This window comes from Oncorhynchus gorbuscha, linkage group LG06 (genome assembly GCF_021184085.1).
Source record: "Oncorhynchus gorbuscha isolate QuinsamMale2020 ecotype Even-year linkage group LG06, OgorEven_v1.0, whole genome shotgun sequence".
In the NCBI taxonomy this organism is placed as follows: domain Eukaryota; kingdom Metazoa; phylum Chordata; class Actinopteri; order Salmoniformes; family Salmonidae; genus Oncorhynchus; species Oncorhynchus gorbuscha.
This window is the reverse complement of record NC_060178.1, coordinates 71,538,287-71,559,907: the sequence shown is the minus strand read 5'-3', so window position 1 is coordinate 71,559,907 and position 21,621 is coordinate 71,538,287. Positions and strand designations below refer to the sequence as shown.

Below are 21,621 nucleotides of genomic sequence, written 5' to 3'. Positions count from 1 at the left end.
AGTTGCCATACCAAGGCCAGTGCTCACTTTCAGTAATGAGATTTCCTGGCCAAAAATATATCTCACTGAAATTGAAGGTCAATATGTTTATTGCTTTCTCTAAAGCTATTTGTATGACAAAAGATGCTAGAGCAATAATACTCTGAAACCAAGCTATTAAATCAAATATAACCAAATACACACAGTATGCTTTATAAAGTCTGGAAACTGTTACAGTATAATGTAAAATGTAGACCTACTATAATAGCCCCTGGATTGTAGACAACATGAGTCTTTCTGTGTATGTTTGCACACAGTGTTATATCAGGTCAGTGTTGGAGAGACATACTTGGTAATGACCCCCTGTTGTGTTATTGCAGTGCTTTGATTAACAGAGAAAACAGATTAAGACAGCATCTGTTTTGGATGGTCTGTTTACAGTACAATTTAATGTAATTAACCGAAAGGTAATCCATATACAGGCGTCACACAGTCAGTATAACCTCTATAAGCTCTACTAGCTAACTAACAGGAATATAAATTACATCATGTAAAACAAGAGTATTAGCTCTATCATTTTCCCTCACAATTTGAGCATTATCTCTGTGCTTATCTGGTTCTAGGGAGGAGGAAGATAAGGATGACTGATTTTGTATCCCTTCTCTCCCCCCCCCATACTCAGCCCTAGGGGGAGTCACCCTGCATTAGCATCAGAGCCGTGGGAGGGGATGTCGCTGTGCCTTCCACACTGATCTGTGGCCATACCAGTCCATTTCTTGACTCCCCCTCGCTTCTCATTGCAAAGGCTCTTACTAAATGCACACGTGGCCCATTTGTGTGTGTGTGTCATGTCTTCATACTGTATTGGTAGTTTCATCATATTGCTCACTCTGTTGCACTTCGATCACAGAGCCCACATGAGACCAATGTGACAGATTGAAGGAGAGAGAGGAGAAAAACACACAGGGGGAAAGGGAGTGGCTTGACAAGTCAAAATAAAATACATTTGCTACTGATTAAAGGGTGTATGTGTGGGCTTTAGGCAGCCTGACATGGGTAGTTTAATGGGGTGTGTGACCTTTATAGACTAGTGTTGGTATGTGTATTCAATGTGTATCTAAACATGCATGTGTCTATGGACTCCTTTAGTGGCCATCTAATCTACAACTCTCATCTTGGTCTCATCTGGACCAGAGAGCTAATTTAGCCTTTTCACAGCCACTGTGGAGACTGGCAGAAGCCCAGTAGCAGTCATCTTATAGGGCTTAACACTTATCTTACTGATGACTGCCCCCCTGGGGTGAACACTGGACATGCAATGGTGTCACAGTCATCATGGGCCCCTGAAATCTCTGACTTCCGACTTCAGCGCGTTCAAGACAACTAGGAACTTTAGAAAAAAACTAGCTCTGACTGGGATTTTTTTTTAAAACTGTTATCCAACTCAGGATTTCAAGCCGCGAACTCAAGCCTCTTTCTAGAGCTCCGACCTTAATATCACAGACGTCATGATTTGACCCTGTTTTTTTCGGAGATCTCAGTTGTTTTGAAATTACCATTACAGTTTACCAACACAGATCATCTCACAGTTTATCTTTTACGCTGCTGCTACTCTCTGTTTATCATATATGCATAGTCACTTTAACTATACATTCATGTACATACTACCTCAATTGGGCCGACCAACCAGTGTTAAAAGTATGTTAAGTTTGCTGAAAATAAACGCAGTTGACAGTGAGAGGACGTTTCTTTCTTTGCTGAGTTTATGTAAGTTGAAAACATTGTATGTTAAAAGCACCTTTGAATGTGTGTTGGTGTCCAAAATGTTTTTGCTAAATGTGGGCCAACTAAAAATGTTAAATTCAGTTAACACTTTGATCTAAAAGTTGAGCAAAACAAAGTCTGTGGAACCAGTTACTATATAATGATTAGTTGAATCAACTCATTTTTTATTTATTTTTTACTGTGCATGCTTAGGGTCATGTACAAAAATACCCAGTTGCCCATTATTTTTGCTACCATGGCTAGAAGAGATCTCTGACTTTGAAAGCGGGGACTCAAAGGAGTGTAGGGTGTTTAAAGGGTGTGTGTGTGTGTGTGTGTACACTCAGTTTTGTACTGTACAGTGAGTAAAAGTAAAGATACCAGAAGGTAGCTGGTTCAAATCCCAGAGCCAACTAGGTGAACATCTGCTGATGTGCCCTTAAGCAAGGAACTTAACCCTAATTGCTCTGGATAAGAGTGTAAATGTGTCAGAGGATTTTAGCTCCATAGATAAATTATTAGACTGTATTAGTGATTTAAAAACTTGGATGGCTCACAACTTCCTCCAGCTAAATCAAGACAAGACTGTGGCACTTATTATTGGAGCCAAAGCACAGAGAGAGAATCCAGCCACACATTTTAATTCACGGGCAATAAAGATAAAACACCATCTAAACAACCTGGGTGTTATTTTAGATTCTGAACTCAATTTCAAATCAAACATTAGGAATGTGACCAAAATAGCTTTTTACCACTTTTCTCTCTCAGGCTGATACAGAGAGACTCATCCATGCTTTTATTACAAGCAGGGTTGACTACTGTAATGCTCTCCTGTCTGAACTACCCAAGAAAGCCATTGGTTAACTGCAAAACATGCAGAATGCTGCAGCACAGGTACTGACCAAGACCAGAAACTGTGGACAGATTTAAAAGAGATCTTAAAACACATCTTTTTAGCTTTGCTTTTCCTTAGGGTGTTTTTTAGTTGTTCAGTTTTTGTTATCTTGTTTTTTTACATTTTTTTTAATCTTGTTTGTTGTGTAGTAAATATTTATTAGATTTTTCATGTGAAGCACATCACATTGCATGTCTGAAATATGCTGTATAAATAAAGCTGGGTTTGATTTGAATATACTTCCAGACACTTTCAAGCTGTTCTGGCAACTCCTGGTGGCCTAACACCCTATTAAGACACTTTTGCAGTTACCTGTACATGGGGTACACAGCGCAATGAAATGCTTACTTGCAGGATGTCATATGGGAGTAAACTGAAATGAAAGTATTTCCGATTCACTTAGGCCCAAACATGACTCTGAATCACAAGGACGGTCTTGATTAAACTAAACTAGATGTAGACTAAATAACTGTGACCTTAGACACTGACAGTTTGACTTTGTGAGCCAGAGCTGATGAGGATAGAATCAAAGAAAGCACAGTTGCGTAACATACAGTGATTTCACAGTGTTCAGACCTCTGTGAAGCCAAGTGTGTTTGTAATGTTCTGACTAAACATTATCATGGCCAAATCTGATTATCTGCTCTAAAATTTTGGGGAACTATGTAAAAAAAAAAGGGAAATAAATCATGTAACATTAAAATCCACTGTATAGCCTGCTATACAGAATAGTGTGTATATGATACTTCAAAATAACACCACACAAATGGGGGGGGGGGGTCATTGAACGCATGGTTAGTTTGCAATTAAATACCCTTTAGTCTCCATGGTTCATCCTGTGTCGCTATTGTAGTACTAGCAGTAGCAGCCTCTCGCTTTGGAACAGCACTTATAATTTACATTTTCACACGAATAAATAAATTCTGCTGCTCCGTTACAATTATACTCTATGATTCAATTTTAGATATACATTTGAAGTCAGAAGTTTATATAGACTTGGAGTCATTAAAACTCGTTTTTCAACGACTCAACAAATTTCTTGTTAACAAACTATAGTTTTGGCAAGTCGGTTAAGACATCTACTTTGTGCATGACACAAGTCATTTTTCCAACAATTGTTTACAGACAGATTATTTCACTTAATCACAATTCCAGTGGGTCAGAAGTGTACATACACTGAGTTGACTGTGCCTTTAAACAGATTGGAAAAGCCCAGAAAATGATGTCATGGCTTTAAAATATTTTGATAGGCTAATTGACATAATTTGAGTCAATTGGAGGTGTATCTGTGGATGTATTTTGAAGGCCTACCTTCAAACTCAGTGCGTCTTTGCTTGATATCATGGGAAAATAAAAATAAAAATCAGCCAAGACCAAGCCATGAAAAAATATTGTAGACCTGCACAAGTCTGCTTCATCCTTGGGCGCAATTTCCAAACGCCAGAAGGTACCACGTTCATCTGTACAAACAATAGTACGCAAGTATAAACACCATGGGACCACGCAGCCGTCATACCGCTCAGGAAGGAGACGTGTTCTGTCTCCTAGAGATGAATGTACTTTGGTGCGAAAAGTGCAAATCAATCCCAGAACAACAGCAAAGGACCTTGTGAAGATGCTGGAGGAAACAGGTACAAAAGTATCTATATCCACAGTAAAACAAGTCCTATATCGACATAACCTGAAAGGCCGCTCAGCAAGGAAGAAGCCACTGCTCTAAAACCACCATAAAAAAGCCAGACTACTGTGTTTGCAACTGCACATGTGGAGAAATATCATACTTTTTGGAGAAATGTCCTCTGGTCTGATGAAACAAAATAGAACTGTTTGGCCATATGTTTGGAGGAAAAAGGGGGAGGCTAGCAAGCCGAAGAACACCATCCCACCATCCCATCCCGTGAAGCACAGGGTTGGCAGCATCATGTTGTGGGGGTGCTTTGCTGCAGGAGGGACTGGTGCACTTCACAAAATAGATCGCATCATGAGGAATGGAATTATGTGGATATATTGAAGCAACATCTCAAGACATCAGTCAGGAAGTTAAAGCTTGGTCGCAAATGTATCTTCCAAATGGACAATGACCTCAAGCATACTTTCAAAGTCGTGGCAAAATGTCTTAAGGATAACAATGTCAAGGTTTTGGAGTGGCCATCACAAAGCCCTGACCTCAATCCTATAGCAAATTTGTGGGCAGAACTGAAAAAGCGTGTGACAGCAAGGAGGCCTATAAACCTGACTCAGTTACACCAGCTCTGTCAGGAGGAATGGGCCTAAATTCACCCAACTTATTGTGGGAAGCTTGTGGAAGGCTACCTGAAACATTTGACCCAAGTTAAACAATTTAAAGGCAATGCTACCAAATACTAATAGAGTGTATGTAAACTTTTGTCCCACTGGGAATGTGATGAAAGAAATAAAAGCTGAAATAAATCACTCTCTACTATTATTATTATTATGACATTTCACATTCTTAAAATAAAGTGGTGATCAACTGACCTAAGACAGGGAATGTTTACTAGGATTAAATGTCAGGAATTGTGGAAAACTGAGTTTAAATGTACTAGGCTAAGGTGTATGTAAACTTCCAACTTCAACTGTACATTTCATTCATGTGGCAGCTGCCCAAAAGAACAGGCATAAGTGTTCTAAAAATGAAACCTCTCAAAAGCAATATACTGTGGAGACCAGGGTCGGAGTCAAATCCATTTGAATTTCAATCAATGCATTGTTTTTATTTGTTATTTTATTTAACCTTTAGGTAACTAGGCAAGTCAAGAAGATGAATAGAAAGTACAGAGTATTTCTACAAAAGTCATACATTAAAACAGCGAAGCTACTAAGGTGACAAGAGGTCAGGTGATGACACTGTCTGGAAAGCCTTCCCTGTCCGGAACTATCCTCAGTGACATTTGCAGCGGAGGAGAACATATTTGAATGAATGCCATATTTTTAACTCTTATTTTTTAGATATCACACCATCTTCGTTGATGTCAAAAGGGCAACACTGTTTACAGGACAGATGAAATATTTCTCTGTTGTTATTGAAGTAACTTATTTCAAACAGAGTAACAATTCCAAGAGGTATTTCTTCTTCCCACCACGTCCATTGGACATTAACTATAGATTCACATAAATGCAGTGTTATGTTGTGTAACATAAACATATTCAGCTTTCTCTCCCAGCATGGCTCCTATTCAGATAATGATGCTCTGTGAGATAATGAGGGGAATTATAGTCTACACACTATGCTTTAGAAAACAGTTAAATGAAGTCACCTGTTTCTAGGGTGAAAGGAGAAGATCCATTTGCAATGGATGAACGATTTCTACATCAGAGACCATGAATCTGCTGTGGGAAAGAGGGCGGCAATGGGCCTCAAATTTTACAACCTCATATAAAATGAGCATAATTAAATCATCTGTAAGCTAAATAAGACGTACCATAAATAGGCCTACATGAAACATAGTCCTACATACAATAATTTGAAATGTTAACACCAGTAAAAGGATTAACAATGATTTCCTCTTAATTTCTGTAAAAGCCTAATAAATAATTTAAAGAGCATGTTCTGATATTAACCACTAAGGCTGAATTATTACATAAATGCTTTTTTTTGTAATTTAGCTCAATATACTGGTAGGCCAAGTGGAGTGTTTGTGTTACTGTAGTACCACCTGGAGGAGATAAACAACCATTCAGTCAGTCATGGATTGGATTTACAGTGTTTTTTCCACCAGGTGCTGATAGGGCTTTACATCGCATGCAGCAGAAACTGCCCACATCCACCACCAATGTGTAGCACCAACCTGGGTAATGCCATGGATGCCATTTTACGCCAGAGAGAGAAATACAAAAGATTGTCAAAGTGAAAAAGGGAAAGGGTATAGCTGTGACCTGAGTGGAAGGATGATGCATTCAGCAGAACACGTCGCTACCCTCAGTGCACCGCTGACCCTTGTGTCACTATTACACAGGACTGGATTACATCTGCCAGCTGGTGCCTCTCGCACTCTCTCCTCTCTACAGGTCATCTGATGAAAGAGAGGGAAATAGAGAGGAGGGGCAGATACAGTGGAAAGATAACAGTACAGCATCCTTATTCAGTACGGTGTCAATGCACACAGGATGGTTGGTATGGGTTAGTGTGGTTCCTCTATGGAGTGGATGGTATGGGTTAGTGTGGTTCCTCTATGGAGTGGATGGTATGGGTTAGTGTGGTTCCTCTATGGAGTGGATGGTATGGGTTAGTGTGGTTCCTCTATGGAGTGGATGGTATGGGTTAGTGTGGTTCCTCTATGGAGTGGATGGTATGGGTTAGTGTGGTTCCTCTATGGAGTGGATGGTATGGGTTAGTGTGGTTCCTCTATGGAGTGGATGGTATGGGTTAGTGTGGTTCCTCTATGGAGTGGATGGTATGGGTTAGTGTGGTACCTCTATGGAGTGGATGGTATGGCTTAGTGTGGTTCCTCTACGGAGTGGATCAATTCTCTGTGATTAGATCAAGTAGATCCTGCCTCTGGGGATTAGTGGAAAGCTCTGACACCAATCGGACATCAATAACTGATTATCGGAGCGTGTGGGTCTCACATACAGGCTTACCTCAGCTATGGTTACCAGAGTGTTCTATCAATGTCATGCTTCACACTTTTGCACTGAATATTCTTCCTCACTGTAATAGTCAAATGTATGTGCTATGAACAAAAACTAAAGGAAACATCTTACTGCATACATTTATTACCTTTGTAATAATACTTCAATGTTTTGAACAAACTTTTTTGCTTATTTGATAACTCCTCCAAAACACATCTGTACTATATTTACAGATATAACAACATAGCTAAAACAATGTCCTTCTCAACAATCGTATCAACAAGAGCTTTAGGCAAAGTTCCTCAATTCTTCTGTAGAACCTTTTTTGGAACAGTACCTTTCTCTCACACAAAACTGGAGATAAATTGCTAACAAGCATGGCTGCACAGGATACAAAAGAGATGCAAAACATACATAAATTCCTTAGTGGTTTACATTCATTATAAATGTTGTACCATTTCATCCAACTCGGTATAAAGTAGACCCTTCAAATGTATCCCTTTGGGAATAACAGGAACTAAACACAAACATTTAAGACATAATAAGTGTAGGGACAGGAGGCTGGTGGTAAACTTTGATTGCAAATGACTCATTAAACCAGATAAAAAAGCAATAATTCTCACTAACAACATTCACTTGACAGACATCTCTATTACCCTCCAAGCACACAAATGACCGCAGGCTTAACTTTACAGAAGCGAAAAGAAAAAAAAAACATTGTCTGGTTTGCAGGGTAGCTACCATGGCTCAACATAACTGCACTGACATAATCAATGCTGAACAGCTTCAATATAGTACCATGATAAAGGGTTGAACACAACCCACATTTTTGGTGGAACAAATCCCTTTTAATATCCTGTCGTTTTAAGATTTCAAAGAAAATAACACACTACTGGTCAGAAATGACAACCAAGTCAGGATATCTTATTGATACGATAGTGACATGGGCACAAATCAGTTAGAAGAAGTGGTATGGCGTAAACACAGGATACAACAGATCTTCACGAGAAAAAGCAGGTTTGATGCTAAGACGTCTGCTGCCAGTGATGTTGCTGTTGTGTGGAAACGAAGCTTTGGCATGTAAGTTGCTTTGAAATGTTCTCTCTACATCTGCTTCAGCATTCTGTACCTACTGTCATTTAGCTTCCAAGACTTCGTGTTTCACTTTGGGCTCTGCATAGAGTTCACTGCATTGTCCGTCAAATACCGTACCATCGACCAACAAACATTCTGCAAATGAAGAGTACTTCAAACTAACAGTCTTATATATGATATAATGCACAAAGACTATCAACTTCCAGGCTTAATATGGGCGTTCAATCTAAAACAGTTACAGCAAAAACCTTCCAGAGTCAGACAGCGTTAACAAAAGGGTATGAGAATACTGTTCTACATGAACATAATACAGAGATCAGAGTGACTTCGTCCTTTGATGATAAGCAGCACCTAATCCTGTCACTTCATCAAATAGATCTTTACAAGAATCCCAGATATCTGATTGCACAACTGAGCCTGAAAACTGTATATTTCCACTATTCTTAATTTAAGCTAGAATACATGTTGAGGACACAATCTTGGTAAATGTAGAAATGTGTCTAGGCTAGGGGCTGTCATATGAAATGAATTTGAGTTTACACCTATGGTGTGAGTTCCCTCCTAGGTGAGAGGTAGTGTCAGTCCAAATAGCTATATTCTAATAGAAACAATTCCCTGCTGAGCAGCTTAGAGAGAGAAGTAAAGGAGGCATTCGACACTGTAGTAGTGTGGAGGCATTCGACACTGTGGTAGTGTGGAGGCGTTCGACACTGTGGTAGTGTGGAGGCGTTCGACACTGTGGTAGTGTGGAGGCGTTCGACACTGTGGTAGTGTGGAGGCGTTCGACACTGTGGTAGTGTGGAGGCGTTCGACACTGTGGTAGTGTGGAGGCGTTCGACACTGTGGTAGTGTGGAGGCGTTCGACACTGTGGTAGTGTGGAGGCGTTCGACACTGTGGTAGTGTGGAGGCGTTCGACACTGTGGTAGTGTGGAGGCATTCGACACTGGTAGTGTGGAGGCATTCGACACTGTGGTAGTGTGGAGGCATTCGACACTGTAGTAGTGTGGAGGCATTCGACACTGTGGTAGTGTGGAGGCATTCGACACTGTGGTAGTGTGGAGGCATTCGACACTGTGGTAGTGTGGAGGCATTCGACACTGTAGTAGTGTGGAGGCATTCGACACTGTAGTAGTGTGGAGACATTCGACACTGTAGTAGTGTGGAGACATTCGACACTGTAGTAGTGTGGAGGCATTCGACACTGTAGTAGTGTGGAGACATTCGACACTGTAGTAGTGTGGAGGCATTCGACACTGTAGTAGTGTGGAGGCATTCGACACTGTAGTAGTGTGGAGGCATTCGACACTGTAGTAGTGTGGAGGCATTCGACACTGTAGTAGTGTGGAGGCATTCGACACTGTAGTAGTGTGGAGGCATTCGACACTGTAGTAGTGTGGAGGCATTCGACACTGTAGTAGGTTGCTTCTCTGTCCAGAGCTCTAAAAGCGGATAGTGTAAGGAAAGATAAAAGCACACAGTCTGGGAATAATGACATGTCTCCTGAATAGATAGAGGTACACATAGTAGGATTCAACACAGAATATAGACCACAGAAAGACTAACTGACAAAGACCATTGACATGACTACAGGAGACATAATGACAATGACTAAGAAAACCACAGGAGGCCAACAAACAGAATCAGAGAGAGGGGCCTGCTGTTTTGACAGACTGCTCTCTTTCTCTGCTGCAGTCTCATGACACAGCCTGACGGCACCAAAGATTATGGGGTAAAGGTAATTATCAAAGAGACTAATAATGAACTAATTAGAAACCACAGGAACTCATTTGTGAATGTATAAAGTAATGAAAACAAAATAAAATACATGAAACTGAGTATTACCTCAGAAAGATAAAAAATAATAATGTGAATACAAAATAATACTTTTCTAAATACATATGACATACAGACTGCAGCCCAACTACAGCAGCTGCTGGTGGATACAACACTGACCTTCGTGGAATGTCAAACAATCAAAACACTGAGGGGTCCAAGGTCAATCCACTAGGTTCTGCGTTTAGTTGTTGATGTCACTTTATTGACTTCATTTCCCCATCTCACTAAGTGCTTACATTTGGCTTGGTACAAATACATTTGTGCTTTGAGTTAATACAAAATGCATAGGTATTCCAATATGAGGAATCGGGCTTTCACAGGCAAAATTGTTAAAGTGCATGTCATTGATAAAACAGCATACTACGAATGCAGTATCAATGTAATTATTTTGTACTAATCATTTGGCCTGTTCCCTTTACCAAAATGGACAACTACTGGGCAGTACCTGTCCTTCATAATTAGTAAAATACCTTTCATGCATAGATACTCCACAGAAACATCTAACCACTATGTGGAGTGAACACTGGACTTTCTATACCACAGATGGCTCTTTATTTTTTGGCACTTCTGGTTAAACTATGGCTTCTTGTTATGGCCTTAAAAAAAAAGAAAGAAAAGAGTTGAATAGTTATTGTTCAGCATAAGCTGGAGGGTGGACAACTGAGAACCAGATAGGCTGGAGACTGGCCTACAGAAGCCCAAAGAGAGGCACTGAAGGCTGGTTCTCTGTCGTGTTAAGTCCTGGCGGAGTGGAGCTCTACCACCGACCACTGACACTAGCCATGTCAGCGTGGAACTGACGAGACAGACGACCGCTGGCTCCCCCTTCCAGGAAGGAGGATCTGATAGGAGCCTCAAACAGCTTCCTTCGGTTCTTGTTTAGTTCTGGAAAAGACAAAAGTACACAATATTGCATATCAATTGCAATTCTTACAGATATAAATGTTAAATAACATACTATGTTTTTCCATTAAGAAATACAAGTCCGACAAGTCAATTCAAACCATAATCCATATGAAGGGAAATTCCATTTTATTGGTCTTCCGATGCAGTCATGAGTTAAAATCAAATAGCCAATGAAAAATGAGAAAAGCTCACATCAACAAGACCCCTCTTTGTGGCCCATGAGTTTGCCGGGCAGATCACCAAATTAATTGGAGACGATTCTTTCAAAATGCATCAATAAAACAGTTTAGCATCCTTTGAATTATTCCTTTTATGGCTGAATCATCACCCTCTGTCAGCAAAACCTGACATATGATCATTGAGACTGGTAGCTTCAAAATTGCTCTTTTTACTGGCAGAAATACAGGAAGTGGACCTTAATGAGTTGGGGTTGTCTTTAGGAAAGAAGGGGGGGGAAGGGAATGTATTCTGGTTTTGGAGCCCTTAGAGTCCTTCAACAGAGATTAGAGCTGATCTGAGCGTTGCAACGGAGCGCATCAGTGGAACTAACTCCCGCCTAGAGCCCTTCTCCTCACAACAGAACACGAATACCTCCCTCTCCCAACCTCAACCCCAACACCTACTGCACCAATAACAGCAAACTGACTTAGATATGATCCCTTCTAGATATAATCCCTTCACTCTAACAATACTACAAACGCATGAAATCATAATACATGAGATGAAGGACAAAACATGTTATAAATGTAACATCCCAGAAACTAAAGGAATACATATACACAGTGTACAAAACATTAAGAACACTTCCTAATATTGAGTTGCTGACCCTTTTGCTCTCGGAACAGTATCAGTTCGTCAGGGCATGGACTCTACAAGGTGTCGAAAGCGTTCCACCGGGATGTGGGTCCATGTTGACTCCAATGCTTCCCACAGTTGTGTCAAGGTGGCTGGATGTCCTTTGGGTGGTGGACCATTCTTGATACACACGGGAAACGGTTGAGCGTGAAAAACCCACACAGCGTTGTAGTTCATGACACAAACCGGTGCACCTGGCACCTTTTACCATTCCCTGTTCAAAGGTATTTAAATATTTTGTTTTGCCCATTCACCCTCTGAATGTCACACATACTGTAATTGCAACAAAAGGTGGCTCTACAAAGTACTGACTTTGGGGTGTGAGTAGTTATGCACACTCAAGTTTTGTTTTTTTGTCTTATTTCTTGTTCGTTTCACAATAAAAAATATTTTGCATCTTCAAAGTGGTAGGCATGTTGTGTAAATCAAATGATACAACCCCCCCACCAAAACTCTAATTTAATTCCAGGTTGTAAGGCAACAAAATAGGACACATTTCAAGGGGGTGAATACTTTCGCAAGCCACTGTATGTCATGGAAAGAGCAAGTGATCCTAATGTTTAGTACACTCAGTATATATTCAATCAAAATGCCACCCTTCTGAATCCTGTTCACTCCTGGCAGACAAAAGGTATTACTCCTGTAGTCATGCATTTATAAACAAAGATTTGTTCATGGAACAACAAACATGTCGGGCTTTCATTGCCTTGGAACCGTATGAGGATCCGAGCTCCTCTCTGTCAGCCAAAAAGCACCACGGCCTACTGAAACCAATGGATGGTAGTGAAGATTGTAATTAATGTTCAGCTATGGGTCAGTGGAAGTACGTGGCTATACTCAGGCATGTGGCAGGGCCAGAAATGAGAAATTTAGTGAAAAGCTTTGAAGTCCATTTCACACCGTCTCCATCAGGAGAAGTTCTGGCACGCCCAACACACCCCTCAACACTTCTGACAGACTTCTGACAGGAGCTATTATCAGCATATACAGCCCAGCAGGATTAGCCTGATCTCCCACATGTCATTGGAACTGGGTTCACACAAACACACAATGTTTGGACATTACCGTAGTCATTCACACCAGAGATGGCAAGGAGCATTTTTCTGCGTGCTCCAAATGTGGTGATGCCCAGCTCTTTCAGGTCCTGGTCTGTAAGAGTGAGGAAGGTCTGGAGATCGATCTGAAAAAGAGTGCATGTGTACAGTCAATATGTTTATTATGTCACTGCACACAATACCATGTTTTGGGATTACAAAATAAAATCCCCCTTTGCAACATAAAATACCTGGGGCCTCATTTATAAACTGTGCATACGTACAGAATATAGCTCAAAATGTTTGTGCACCAGTACACACAAAAGTTGTCATTTATAAAAATGTAACTTAATGTGAGAGTTTTCACCTCCCTGCAAACATTAGACCATGTGTACACACATCTGTTAGTAGTTTAACTATTGTATTACAAGCTGGGGTGATGTGACAAGCTTATTCATTAAATAAACGAAAAACAGGAAAACATGAACAAGAATGCAGCCATTAATGAGAAGAACGAAAATCGACGTGTTTTGTTTTTAGAATCTAAAATAACTAAACGTAGAAATCTTTTTCCTATTTATTTCATTTTCATAACCATTGCAGAGTTAATTCCTCAACTTTTCATAGGACCTCGCAGCCAAGTAAATAGATAGGCTATATGCATTTCAAGTCTTGCAATCCCATAGGCAGCACAGTTTATAATATGCAGTCGAATTTAAAAGGTGAACAGTTGATATTTTACATTGAAGTAGGCCTATTTATGCTACTGTTAGTACTGTAATTGCATTTTGGGACATTTGTGTAATCTTTTTCATTTTCTTTTTTTCCCCCCTTTAAGAAATTGCTGGCATTCCATCATATTTAGGTTGGGGGAAACGTTGATGCAAAACATTGTTGAATTCGGCCTCCCGGGTGGCGCAGTGGTTAAGGGCGCTGTACTGCAGCGCCAGCTGTGACCTAGGAGGTTGCCAGGTGCACGGTGTTTCCTCCGACACATTGGTGCGGTTGGCTTCCGGGTTGGATGCAGGCTGTTAAGAAGCAGTGCGGCTTGGTTGGGTTGTGTATCGGAGGACGCATGACTTTCAACCTTCGTCTCTCCCGAGCCCGTACGGGAGTTGTAGCGATGAGACAAGATAGTAGCTACTACAACAATTGGACACCACGAAATTGGGGAGAAAAAGGGGTAAAAAAAACACACAAAAAAACACATTGTTGATTTAAAATATTCTGTTGACAGGTCCACAACAATTTGCCATTGTTTCCTCTTTCAGAAACTGACAAAGTCCTTTACCAGATACAACATAAATTACTGCTAAAGATATCCATAATAATCTCAAAATGTAGGTTAAAAACTATATCATTTGTATTTGTCAAACAGCAGCCAAGCATCGATCATCATGTCACCAGAATAAGACCCTGGTTATTTATTGGAAAGGAGCATCAAGCTCATCACCTTGTACTTTCACCACCATGTGAAGTTCATCATCATTTATTTCATCGGTGTCCTAATAAACGACCTGCTTTCCCAAGTTGTAGTGAGAGGACCACACAACATATCACGTGACTCCAAGTTTACATTGGTTACTCTATTAATATTTACGCATAAAGGAGTTTCCTCTGCCATTTCTCGCATAATTACATTTTACAGATACAAAACAAATCCCACCATGTCTAACGAACAAATTGTCTGTCGCCATTTATAAAATTATACCAGGATTTCATGTTTCCATCAGCTCGGTCGTGCCGTTTTTCATGCGTCAGTTAATTCATTTGCATGAAATGGTTGGATGTAAACGTGGTTATTGTCACCTTAAAAGGTGAATGGCGAGCATTTTCCAGGAAGAGTTTTAATGCTCGTTCACAATCACACAGTTTTACGACAGGTCTGATTTATAACAGGAAACATGCATATGAATGGCGTGCACCAAGTTTATATATTTCAATACTTTTGTAGGTGTGAAATTTACAATGGTTATAAATGAGGCCCCTGAAGCCTATCCATTATCAAGTATTTGCAATATGTGTGCTCTGATTTCAATAAAAGTAGTTGGATATGAATAGTCTAGTCACTGGACCATGAGGACCACTCCAAAATATGTTGCAAAAAAAGCTTAGTCTCGGTCAAGCGATGGGCAGCTAAAATGGAACTCAAAGCTCCCAGCAAAATGTTTAAATCCATTTATTTATTGACAATTTCTACCGGAGAAGTTTAATATCAGCGTGAAAATCTTAGCCTAAGCACGGATCTATCCATCCGTAAATTCTAGCCTCTCTCTGATATAGTCAGGAGGGTAGGGATGGATGGAGGTGTATGCTCCCATGTTAATGTGGCTATCCCATGCTACGGCAGCTATAGACCAGTACCTCCTGCTGTTGGAACACGTCTGTGTATTTCCCCAGGCCCAGCTTGCTGAACAGCTCCGGGAGGTCCGACCCTTTCAGAGAGGACTGGAGACTGCACCCGTTGCTCCCGGTGATCGAGGAGATACAGTCCATGTAGTTACTGCTGCTCAGATAGTGCTCTGCAGCTGTCAATCACAATGTGTCACAGGAAGACAAGACAAGTCAGACAGTCATCATTAAAGACTTTCATAGAAAGTTATCATTGTAAAAAAGAATGTATGCAACGTAAAATAGACCCGGACATATCTCGCTGCCAAAACATTGTGACTAAATATTTGTATCCAATTAGAGCAAGATAATGCTTTTTGATTGTTTTTAATGTGTGCAATGTAAGCCAACATACTGTGGATAAAATGTGCTTCCCTGCAGCATTACCGGTAGTGATAGGCTTTGATAAATAATTGGAGACAAGGGCAAAAACAGGAGTCGGATATGAACGGAAGTATCTGGTCTCTAGTGCAGGTGTGTTGGAGGAATGAACCCATCTACTCCCACACACCCTAACGTTTTAATTAATGAGACAATCTTTACACAGCATCTGCTGTTCAAGGTTAGACGTTTTGAATTGTGTATCATCAAAACTTTTAAGAGAGTTTACTTTAATTACATGGGAGTGTGATGATCTAGCCTTCTTGCCTTTCATTCAAAGTTCAGATGGGTATCTGCCGAGTAGCTCACCGGATTTGTTCTGCTTCCTCTTAGGACTGCAAACAGACACTGGGAATTCGGCGTGGCTGGGAAGACCGTTCCCACCCCCATTCCTGTCTCTCCAGTTGTCAGAGTCACTGCCGTTGCCCACCCCCTCTCTGCTGCCGGAGCGCGAAAGAGACAGGGGGGAGCCCTGGGGGCACAGAAAGGGGTCATCAGATCATACTGGGCTGTAGTTTTAACTTCTCATTATTTGGTTTAGTTCTGTGAATCAGAGTATCAATTTAGTTAGTTTTCAATAATTTACTTTTTGCTTTACATATTTACATGTTGGCTTTAATTTTTTATGCAATCCATGATGATGCTTCATATTACAGTCTTTGCATAAGCTTCATATCAGGAATGTTACTATGAACACGTTCTCTTCAACATCAGAAAATACCTGGTCCATTGGTGTTTACCTCATAGTCGGAGTTTACCTCGTAGGTGGTACTCATGGTGGGTTTGTAGGGCACGTGGTTGGCCCTGCGCAGCTCCTTGATGGTCTCTGCTGGCATAGACTTGGAGAAACCCAGGCCACTCCACGTGTTAGTGGGGGTCCGCACCTCAGTCACAACAGGCTTCTTCAACATGGCTGGACACAGACACAGATAAACACCTCTGTTACCAATTAGTGCGAAAGGTCAGAAAAACAGACTCAGTATCCCTTTATTTATTTAGCCCTTTTCCTCCCCAATTTCGTGATATCCAAATTGGTAGTTACAGTCTTGTCCCATCGCTGCAACTCCCGTATGGACTAGGGAGAGGTGAAGAATGAGAGACGTGTGTCCTCTGAAACACGACCCTGCCAAGCCGCACTGCTTCTTGACACAATGCTCGCTTAGCCCGGACGCCAGCCGCACCAATGTGTCGAAGGAAACGCCGTACACCTGGCGACTGTGTCAGCATGCACTATGCCCGGCCCACCACAGGAGTCACTAGAGCGCGAAGGGACAAGGACATCCCGGCCGGCCCAACCCTCCCCTAACATGGACGACACTGGGCCAATTGTGTGCTCCCTCATGGGTCTTCCGGTCACGGCGCAGCCTAGGATCGAACCCGGATCTGTAGTGATGCCTCTAGTGATGCAGTGCCTTAGACCGCTGCGCCACTCGTCAGGAACACAGACTAGACAGGAATCGCCTGAAAGATTGACACTTACCCTTGGTTGCTAACAGCTTTTTCTGTTCATATTCAAGCGCCTGAAATAGAAATGGAGAGGAAGGTCAATGTCAGTTTTAATACTTGTCAAGTTCCCATTAGTCATTTATTGATACGTGAGTGTGAGTATGTGGGAGAGAGAAGTAGAGTTGGAATACCTCTAGTTGGCCCTGCATGTTGGCAAAGGAAGAATGTGGTACCAAGCGGATCCTGTCCCTCTCGTTCTGCTGTGCTGCCCTCTCTGCTGCCCGCTCACTGCCCGGTGCCCTCTTATCTGTCACTGGGCTGTCTGAAGCACTCGACTCTGGGTCTGACAGTAAGCAGTCTGAGCTGTGGGAGGGGCACAAAAGAGAGGAACAACACTATTAAAAGGACAAGTTACAAACCCCATCACAATAGAGTAGCCTATAGCACAGAAATGACATACAGCACCGCTCAACAGGGTATGGCATGTTAAGATAAAGCATGACAGAATGCAGTACAACAGTGCAGTCCCCTGCTTTGTCTCCAAATAGCACCCACCTCACCCACCTCAAGCACCCACCTCACCCACCTCAAGCATCCACCTCACCCACCTCACCCACCTCAAGCACCCACCTCAAGCACCCACCTCACCCACCTCAAGCACCCACCTCAAGCACCCACCTCACCCACCCACCCACCTCACCCACCTCACCCACCTCAAGCACCCACCTCACCCACCTCACCCACCTTTCCCCCACTGACGTTCCTCCTGGAAAACTTAAGTCCTTTTACAACAGCGGTTGTCACAAAGTGCTATTATTTTCTATTCTATGAATGCATGGGAGTCATACCAACTGAACTAGAATGAGTTCTGGTCTTATGTTCATATCCTTTAGGCATGGGAATGGAAGAGTAAGGACATCTCTGAGATGTAGGTAGTGTCTTACTGTAGCTCTGGACAGACATACTGGAGATGGGAGTTCTTGGTCCCCTGGAGGAGCTCCACCGCCTGCCGTTTCCCTGACGTCTTACAGGAAGCCAGCATCTGTTTCAGCTCGTTTCCATTTGCTGAGTGAGATGGGCTTCTGGGCATGCCCACTTCCACAAAGGTGTCAGAGCCTGGTGGAGAGAACGTAAAAAAGCATTTGTGAAGAAAAGGTAACGTGGGATATTATATTTCTTCCTTCATGATTTAATCATGTCGATCAGTAGGCTAAATATACTATTATATCCTTTAGATGTGACAAATAAGATACAAAGAATTGCTAGATTCTTATAGAATCCCTGTGTTTGACAACCAAGTTTTTGTACTTCCAATGCAACCTCTTCTTTAGAGTGCATTATTGCTTAGCTTTCTATTGCCTGTCATGCATATATTACAGTACGTTCTTTGCACCTGCAAGTCACTCTGCATGATGGCATGAGCATGACTAAATGTAGCTGCTAAACCTCACAGTTGGCACCTGTGTTATTAAAAAACAGAAGCGGTCAATAATGAAGGGGCTTTTTTCTTCCAGGCAGTAACCCAGCCTGCATAACATGATCTGTGTGTGTGTGTGTGTGTGTGTGTGTGTGTGTGTGTGTGTGTGTGTGTGTGTGTGTGTGTGTGTGTGTGTGTGTGTGTGTGTGTGTGTGTGTGTGTATCTAGGCCTTGACAGCGTAAAATAATAAGATGTCAGTCACCTTAATTAACATCTCCAAGCTATTATGTTTAGTTGATTCACCCTGGGCTCGATGGTAACGGGGAGCAGAGCCAGTTGGGACAGGTTGGAGAACACAGGAGGTGGTCAGGGAGAGGAAACAGTTACTACCGTCACCAGCCAAGCTGGGGCTGAGGAGTCCACGGAGCTCCAGCTCCAACAACATGGGAACGTGAGGAGTGTGAGAGCAAGGCTACACTCAAACCACACATGTTTGAGATGCAGGAATCTCGGGACCTCAACCACTGTAATACCAGCCATTAAATGTCACCTTGTTGCAACCTAATAAAAGTGGTTTAAGAATGGGGAATAGACCGCATAAAACAAATATATTGTGGTATAAATTAATTTAGCAGTTTACAAGGCCAAATACCTAGGTTTCCTTGTGGGTTCTATAAACCTCTTTATAGTAAATCTACAAGAGCTATACATGTCTATGTTGTCTGTAGCTGCGGTGTGTGTGTGTGTGGTACCTTGGTCTTGGTTGGACTTGCTGGAGCGGGGTTCTGACGGGTTGTGTCCGCTGGCCTCCTGGACCGAGTCACACTGGTTGGGGTTCAGAACCGTGTCTGCCAGTGACGCACTGGACATCCTGCCATAGACTGAGCCAGGATGCTGCATATACAAACACAAATGTAGCTCTATATATTTTACTCACTATAGGCAAGGTATATATGTTCCGGAGTTCTAAATTGAGCAGCTGCTGAAAAATGAGCTCCTGTATATATTGAGATTTAAATGTTTTTTTAGAGTGAAGTACATCAAAAAAATCAAGAGAAAACTGCAAGACTCAATAGAAGACAAAACAAGGAACAAACCAAAAAGACAGGCTTTTGAAAAATTAACTATTTTTCATAAAATTGTACAGTTATCTTAGCTAGCTGAATTGCTAGCAGAATTGTTTACTTGTTGCTAAGCAGTTGCTAGGGACTCTCCTGGAAGAAGCTGGGTGTACCCCTGGACCCCAGAGAGCAGGATAGCTAGCTTACAAAGAATAACAACAAAAAATATCTAGTTAACAGAAGAAAGGAAGACAAAATAAGGACAAAAGAAGGACAGAAGAAAAAGGAAAAGAAAGAGGACAACATAGTGAAACAGTCAGCACTTCTATTGCAACTTGTATTTCGTCGTCCTAACGTAGTCTACACTGCTATCTGCCCAGCAGCTAGCCAGCTAGCATACGTCCACCGTCTACCGAATAGCAGCACTGTAGAAACTATTACACTCAACTGAATGACTTGATTAGTGTAGTGTTAGCTAGCTACATAGTTGTCTTTGCTGTCTTCGTATCCAAGATAATTGTGTAGTTTAGAGCGTGTAGTCTTAGAGTGATTATCTTAATTTACTGAGGTTAGCTAGCCAGCTATTTGTCGTCCTTAACGTAGGAGACACTGCTAGCTAGCCAACAGCTAGCCAACGTCTACTGAATAGAACTTCCGCACTCAACAACCCGGTCGCATTCCGCTTCGCTCCACAGGTAGTATCACATTTTTCATTTCATTTCATTACAGCACAACGGTTTGATTTGTTTGATCGTAGCTAGCTACATAGCTAGCTACATAGCCGTCTGTGTATCAAAGATAATTGTTGTCGTTCTTTTAACGCAACGTAACGTAATCAACACTGCTAGCTAGCCAGCTAGCCCCCCCGAATAGCAGCACTGTAGAAACTATTACACTCAACGGAACAACTTGATTAGTGTAGTGTCAACAACGCAGCCACTGCCAGCTAGCCTACAAAGTCAACAACGCAGCCACTGCCAGCTAGCCTACTTCAGCAGTACTGTATCATTTTAATCATTTTAGTCAATAAGATTCTTGCTACGTAAGCTTAACTTTCTGAACATTTGAGACGTGTAGTCCACTTGTCATTCAATCTCCTTGCATTAGCGTAGCCTCTTCTGTAGCCTGTCAACTATGTGTCTGTCTATCCCTGTTCTCTCCTCTCTGCACAGACCATACAAACGCTCCACACCGCGTGGCCGCTGCCACCCTAATCTGGTGATCCCAGCGCGCACGACCCACGTGGAGTTCCAGGTCTCCGGTAGCCTCTGGAACTGCCGATCTGCAGCCAACAAGGCAGAGTTCATCTCAGCCTATGCCTCCCTCCAGTCCCTCGACTTCTTGGCACTGACAGAAACATGGATCACCACAGATAACACTGCTACTCCTACTGCTCTCTCTTCGTCCGCCCACATGTTCTCGCACACCCCGAGAGCTTCTGGTCAGCGGGGTGGTGGCATCGGGATCCTTATCTCTCCCAAGTGGTCATTCTCTCTTTCTCCCCTTACCCATCTGTCTATCGCCTCCTTTGAATTTCATGCTGTCACAGTTACCAGCCCTTTCAAGCTTAACATCCTTATCATTTATCGCCCTCCAGGTCCCCTCGGAGAGTTCATCAATGAGCTTGATGCCTTGATAAGCTCCTTTCCTGAGGATGGCTCACCTCTCACAGTTCTGGGTGACTTTAACCTCCCCACGTCTACCTTTGACTCATTCCTCTCTGCCTCCTTCTTTCCACTCCTCTCCTCTTTTGACCTCACCCTCTCACCTTCCCCCCTACTCACAAGGCAGGCAATACGCTCGACCTCATCTTTACTAGATGCTGTTTTCCACTAACCTCATTGCAACTCCCCTCCAAGTCTCCGACCACTACCTTGTATCCTTTTCCCTCTCGCTCTCATCCAACACTTCCCACACTGCCCCTACTCGGATGGTATCGCGCCGTCCCAACCTTCGCTCTCTCTCCCCC

General features: G+C 42.2%; 1 protein-coding gene across 1 annotated transcript in view; it reads right to left on the bottom strand.

Moving 5' to 3' along the window:
* Nucleotides 1–7,356: 7,356 nt before the first annotated feature.
* The window catches only part of LOC124038290 (protein bicaudal C homolog 1-like), an 83,593-nt gene continuing 69,328 nt past the window's right edge, over nt 7,357–21,621 (bottom strand). The window contains 9 exon segments of the mRNA XM_046353961.1: nt 7,357–11,045; nt 12,987–13,101; nt 15,320–15,483; nt 16,037–16,199; nt 16,486–16,640; nt 17,208–17,247; nt 17,365–17,536; nt 18,118–18,289; nt 19,344–19,485. Of these exon segments, the coding sequence (XP_046209917.1) occupies nt 10,918–11,045; nt 12,987–13,101; nt 15,320–15,483; nt 16,037–16,199; nt 16,486–16,640; nt 17,208–17,247; nt 17,365–17,536; nt 18,118–18,289; nt 19,344–19,485 (1,251 nt within the window). The 3' untranslated portion in view covers nt 7,357–10,917.